The sequence below is a fragment of the Solanum tuberosum genome, unplaced genomic scaffold, assembly GCF_000226075.1.
Source record: "Solanum tuberosum cultivar DM 1-3 516 R44 unplaced genomic scaffold, SolTub_3.0 scf00181, whole genome shotgun sequence".
Classification (NCBI taxonomy): Eukaryota; Viridiplantae; Streptophyta; class Magnoliopsida; order Solanales; family Solanaceae; genus Solanum; species Solanum tuberosum.
In genome coordinates, this window is record NW_006239106.1 from 225,127 (window position 1) to 232,111 (window position 6,985).

At 34.7% G+C, this 6,985-nt stretch overlaps 1 protein-coding gene across 1 annotated transcript; it reads right to left on the minus strand.

Moving 5' to 3' along the window:
- Window positions 1–2,137: 2,137 nt before the first annotated feature.
- LOC102590904 (uncharacterized) lies at window positions 2,138–3,690 on the minus strand. The gene is made up of 3 exons (XM_015311991.1): window positions 3,541–3,690; window positions 2,735–3,008; window positions 2,138–2,543 (listed from the first exon to the last, which is right to left on the minus strand). The coding sequence occupies exons 2-3, from the start codon at window positions 3,005–3,007 to the stop codon at window positions 2,436–2,438; spliced, it is 381 nt and encodes a 126-aa protein (XP_015167477.1). The 5' UTR covers window position 3,008; window positions 3,541–3,690; the 3' UTR covers window positions 2,138–2,435.
- Between the last annotated feature and the right edge of the window lie 3,295 nt (window positions 3,691–6,985).

Consider the following 6,985-nt stretch of genomic DNA (forward strand, 5'->3'; position numbering starts at 1 on the left):
AGAGCATCTAATGATATTTTCTTTAGTTTAGTTGAGGAAACTACATATTTAACTAATCAATCAAAAAAATTTATATTGGTTAACCAATTATATTTAAAATGTATATTATAATGAAATATAAATATATATTATTATTGTGGTGGGCGATTTTAAAATTTTAAAATTTCTTAGAAGGGATGTGTAAGCTCTAAAGTGTATAAAATTAGTGTGTGGATCACTTTAAAGGAGTTTATAATTAATCTTAAGAAAAATTTATTTTCAAAACTTATAATTTGGATAAAGGACTTCGAATTCATAAGGTATTTTCTTGACTTTTCACCAAATTCTAGATGTCAAACTCAGAGAAATAATTTTAGTCTTATTCTATATTTCTTCATTTTCCCTTTAGAAAATAATTTAATAATAAATCAATGAGAAGACCTATATTTATTTAAAGATTAAAAAAAGGGGAAAAAAAGTCAAAACACCATTACCTATTCTTCTTTAAAAGTAAGCGTGAAGACTTTTTCTTAATAATTAGGTTTTGACATTTTTTGACAAATGCCACTCATTATGCAATGTTTGCTATAATTTATGAACCATATAGACTTTAAAAAAAGTGAAGTTCATATAGTTTCTAGTAAAAAAAAAAAAATGTGTTAGGTGAAGTTTTAAATAAAGAAAAAGATTACAATTTTTTCATCATGAACAACATTTTTTTTCCATTTGACCATATGTCAAAAGTAAATAGTACTTAGCATTTTAATGCCACAATTTAATTATCGTAGTGTTGACCAAAAACAAAAATGAATTTTCAGAAAAAATATTTTTTAAACTAAAATTAAATGGGAAATACTTTATGCCTTGTCTAATTATGAAAAGAATAAGATGGCAGAGAAATTAAAAATATGTAGAGAAGAGTAATCTAGAAAGTAACTTTGAAAACATCGTGATTAATACTCAAAGTGATTTTTGCTTATCAGAGAAGAAAAAAAAAAAGTATATTGTTATTGTAAAAGGCTTGAATTCAAAATTTGTGATTAAAGTTTATGATTAAAAATATAAAAAAGTACTTATTAACATTATGGAGATTCAAATTAGATTTGATTCAAGAGGTTTTGGTGCATGACTAAGAAGACTCAAAGAGCATTCTAGAAGCTACCGACAATTAGAAAGACTTTTGGTCCCTTCAATATAGAAATAAATATATTAGCATATATTTAATTATTTATAAAGCAAACCTATATCGTCTAATATAAAAAATAATAAAATTGCAAATTTAATAAATGAAACAGTAATTGTTATGATAAATTTGTGAATATACACAAACAAAGAGAAAGGATGCATGATTTAATTAGTGAATAACTCGTACGATTATTAGTTGGAATTAAATATATATTAGTAACACATGTATTGGACGTTATGTATAGAGAAAAAGCAAAGGAAGATGAGTACCACGTTGCCTTTTCTTTGATAAGAGAGTAGTAAATTAGAAGTTGATGCAACTACTCCTTCAAGTAACATGTAAAAAAGGAAAATTTGACAAGTAATTAAAGATCGAAAAAATATTTATTTATAGTATGAATTATGAAACATTGAATTTCAATTAGTTTAGAATGTAGAGAATAGAATTTGTTAAAGTGTATGTGAGGTAAAGGATCACGCATCACCCTCACCGACCACGTGATGCAACCAAACAAACGTTCCAACCAGTGTAACGTAACGTGAGTCTTGACAAGTTTTTTTATTTTTGTGATCACGTTCGATACATGCGTAGGAGTGCACACTTAAATTTGTATAAAGTTGAATAAGTAGACACATGCATCCTATGTGACGTTCTATATATGTGATAATTCACATCCTATATGTAGCGTCCTAACTCCTACGTGTATTGTGCCACGTACGCACGTGTCTATTTGTTCAATTTTATACACGTAGGTAGACACCCCCACTTCTATTGAGATTGATGCAGAGCTAACAACATACAATTCATTATCTTCTTGTTGACAAGCAAATATTCATTTTTTCTTCTTAAAAAGCAAAGGAAAACAATTCCACATGTTCTCCTTCACAAAGTTGAAGATGTGATAAACAAGTCAATTAGCCAATATACTTGGAAACAGCAAACAAATATAACAATAGAGAACTACTAGAACTAGAAGGGGCTAAACCAGATTGCAACTGTTAATTCATTTGGATTGTTAAGGGTCTATTTTGTTAACAATTACATGTGTGATCATCCTCAAAATATGAACAATATTGGGTTGAAAGGGATTTTCTCTCTTGCAAGTTTAACTACAACAACAGCATACCCTATGTAATCCCACCTGGAGAGGAGAGGGTACGATGTACACAGACCTTACTATGCCTTGCAGGTCTAACTGCTTATACTACTAAATCTCATGATGAGAGCCCCAGTTGTATGGAGTTTCATTTATGTCAAAATCCTCAATTTTTTACATAAGTCCAAGTGATTTCAGCTGCTGAACATGCTCTGGTGGCAGAGCTGGTGGAGACCAATCATTTCCGTTGACCTCACCATCGACATCCTCTACAACATATTCCTTCAAAAGAATAACAAACATATCTTAAGAATTATAGCAGTCATCATGCCTCAAATTATGAGTGGTATCGTGTACTCGAGTATTTATTGTATATAACATTTTAATGAACCGCCTCTCGGCGAAAGGGTTCAAGACAATGATTGGGAAGGAATGGCAAGAAAGCACAAAACATGGAATAGGGTTAAGCGCACCTTTGTCAGCATTCTTTTTGCAAGTATATGATAATGCCTCTGCCATATTCTCTGCCCAACCATTGTAGCAACCAAAACACTATAAAATATGCCGATGACAGTAAATAGTCCTAGCACAATTAAAGAAATTATAAGTACTAGTGGCAACCCAGCTTCACCGGCACCTCCTAAGCAACCTCCACATTCACTGGCCGCACCAGCACAACTTTCAAAGCATGTTGTGCAATCAGTCCACATACAAAGTGTACCAGGCAAATGACAGTCTGCACACATTCTGCAAGGGCATCATTAGATGACGATGATGCAGCAGCCAATGGAAAAAGAAAAAAAATAAATCTTTCCTCAAGAAATAGCTTCACAAGAAACACAAGAAAGAGATCAGAGAGCACCATTTCTCGCACTTTTGTTGTACAAGATGCTAAAGCAGTAGATACCGGATAAAATATTAATAAATGAGAACAGGTAATCCATCAAAAACAGCTTTAGCATGTATAACAATAGATGATGGACACATCCAAACAAAGCAGCAGATTTTCAGAATGAAAAACGCAAATATTTTGTCCTAAAAAGGACGGAGGAGAGACTAAGACATAATAATAATTATCCAGAAAACTAACCAAACACAGCTTCATTGACAATTCTAAATTGCTATGTTGCAGTCTATCAAGAGTGCAAAAGTGATGTAACGGAAAAAATGTTCTTGCATTGGTTAACCCTCATTTACTTGTTCCTTGGATTGATGATGAGAGCAACAAGGAAGAAGAGTGCAGTAAGCTTATTACTAACGAAGAGTCAAGATTCTTTACCCAGGATGACAACAGCAAATGCATAGTTCACGGCAGGGTTGAGCCAAATCATTGCGCACTCTTCGATCATAACAGGTGATGAAGCAACCAGATAGGCCTAGCAGAGCGAAAAATAAAAGTGCCCCTGTACATTGTCAAATCAATACCTCAAAGTTAGTTTCTTTTTTCTTTTTTTAAGAGGATGTGAATACTAAAGTTGAATATCATCAAATGGTAAGCATATATTGATCACGAAGAATAACAAACACAATTCCCATTGCAATAACTATCAATTATTTTGAAATATTATGCACTATCTTTGATCCTTGGGTGCCTTAGAAAAATTATGCACCATCCTCGGTCCTTGAGTGCCGTGATGGACATAAAGGAATCGGGCGTCTCTTGCCAAGATATACAGAAATAGACTAATGCTACTGCACCCAGATTAACAAGAAACAGACCAATGATGCTGTGATACTTAATCCCCTTTTTCTCTGTCTCTTGCTCCTTTTGTTTCTCTTTTTCTCCTGTAATTTTGAGGTGGCTCCCGTATTCTCTTGTTGGGGAAGCTGTTGCATTGCTTCATGCCTTCATCACAAGGAATGCAAAGGTGAAAACCCCAGCAATGCTTATTCTAAGCTGTCCAAGCACCTGAAGGTTCGGACTCCTAAAACTAAATACTTTGGGATAGACATGCAAATATTTTGCACGATAAATATCTTCCACACCTCAACTGGATCTTATTATCCAGACATTTTCATCTACTAATACCAACTCAAAATCAAAAACAAACAAACAGTTTAAGGGCCCTTTTGATACACCAATACCCGACCGGAACAAACAGTTTAAGGGCCCTTTTGATACACCAATACCCGACCGGAGTGTAAAAAACTCATCCACAGTCTGGTTTTGTTTTGTAGAATCTCTTTTTAAAATTTATTACAAATAGAGGAAGATATTACATAAGTGGGAATTGATTCTTCACCACATGGTGAAGGATGCGGGGCTCACAGCCTCGCACCATATGAGCTATCCTCCAACCAATCTATATTGGCGTACCTATATTGTGGTTTGACATGCATTTTTTGAAATTGGTAACATATATATTGTGGTTTGACATGCATCTGTTGGGAATAACTTGCCTAATGACATGTTTGGCCCTTTCCATACTGATTTTTTCCACACCTTGCATACTGATTAGATAAGGTTAAAACCTCCACCCTGCACCCTAGGGTCCCACCAACTCATCCAGCCTGATTCAGATTTCACAACACCACCCAGTCCTCTCTAATCAAGTCTATTTCACTCCACTACAAGAAGTTCGTTGTAAGCAAAATTAGAAGTTCTTTAAAACAAGAAGTTCTCTAAATCTACACCTAACAACTAAACCTCATGCAAGTTAGAAATATAACTACTAAACCTTAAGCATAATACATTGGTATCGCCTATATAGATCCCTCACTTCTATTGTGTCTTAAAACTTCCAAGAGATTACGTGCTTTATGGCTTCTCTATATGTGACTTTAGACTTGCCTCGTCCACTCTAACACTTTCCATCATCAAATCAAATCATCATTGCTTCATCTGGAGGCCTACATCGGACACGATCATACGCCATCTAAACAACTCTGTTGTTTTATTTATGTGATCTACTTGCACCCATTATCAAAAGTGACCATCTCTAATCTTATCATATCTTGTATGACTGCACATCTATCTTAAAATCTATACTTCTGCGACATTTATCCTGTGCCATGTGTATGAAAAAGTACATGTGATATCTAATCCTCTACCCTACCCCCCAATACAGATGCTTAGGTTTGATTCACCATATAATCACACCATGGAATTAATTATTTCTATCCCTTTTTTGCATTTTCCATAGTTTTGTTAGACTAAAATTTTTGGAGAAAATGCTACCGGATGTGCCTTTATCTTTTTATCCAGCATTTCTCAGTTCCCCTCTATGTTTGGACTATCTTTTGTTACTTCTGAGAGAACCTCCAAATGATGGATGGAGATGAACTTGGGGACAAAAGATCAATGGTCCACTTAATTCATTTAAAGTATTCTTGCAGAGAAAAAGGTACTAACTAAGCATATCTCAAATAAAAATCATAAACTACTAGCAGAAGTAGAAATTAAAAGGAAATCATATGAGTCCCGTAATTTATAAACCCCTCGAATACTAACAAGCCACCAAGGATCCCTTTAGGATCGTTTGGCCCGTGAGCAAGTTATACAGGGATTATAATGTGGGAAATATAATACAGGGATTAAATGATGACAAGATTATGCAACTTCCAGTGCTGCAGCAGAGCAGGTGCTTCAGCAGGTAATTATGCAACTACTTGTGACAATTATATAATGGAAGCTATTCATGCATGTGTTTTATTAAATCTTTGCTAGTTATTAAGTGGGATTTTACATCACAACAAAGGGCAACCTAAGAAGATATTTTTTTGTGAAGACATTTACATGGGATTCCGCAAAACGGAGGAGATAGTTCCCTCCCAAAGCAATTAGCACAACTTTTGTATGGGTCGCGGCATGGGATTCTACCATAACAGCTTTGTTAATGAGAATGCACATCAGCTGGTCTTTTGTGTTTGCTGATACACTACAAACCGACATCAAACTTATGTTCTTTTTAAAATTTATTACAATTAGAGGAAGATATTACATAAGTGGGAATCGATTCTTCACCGCGGGGCTCACAGCCTCGCACCATATGAGCTATCCTCCAAACAATCTATATTGGCGTACCTATACTGTGGTTTGACATGCATCTGTTGGGAATAACTTGCCTAATGACATGTTTGGCCCTTTCCATACTGATTTTTTCCACACCTTGCATACTGATTAGATAAGGTTAAAACCTCCACCCTGCACCCTAGGGTCCCCCACCAACTCATCCAGTCTGATTCAGATTTCACAACACCATCCAGTCCTCTCTAATCAAGTCTATTTCACTCCACTACAAGAAGTTCGTTGTAAGCCAAATTAGAAGTTCTTTAAAACAAGAAGTTCTCTAAATCTACACCTAACAACTAAACCTTATGCAAGTTAGAAATATAACTACTAAACCTTAAGCATAATACATTGGGATCACCTATATAGATCCCTCACTTCTATTGTGTTGTAAAACTTCCAAGAGATTTTGTGGCTTCTCTATATGTGACTTTAGACTTACCTCGTCCACTCTAACACTTTGTATCATCAAATCAAATCATCATTGCTTCATCTGGAGGCCTACATCGGACACGATCATACACCATCTAAACAACTCTGTTGTTTTATTTATGTGATCTACTTGCACCCATTATCAAAATTGACTATCTCTAATCTTATCATATCTTGTATGACTGCACATCTATCTTAAAATCTATACTTCTGCGACATTTATCCTGTGCCATGTATATGAAAAAGTATATGTGATATCTAATCCCCTACCCTACCCCCCACC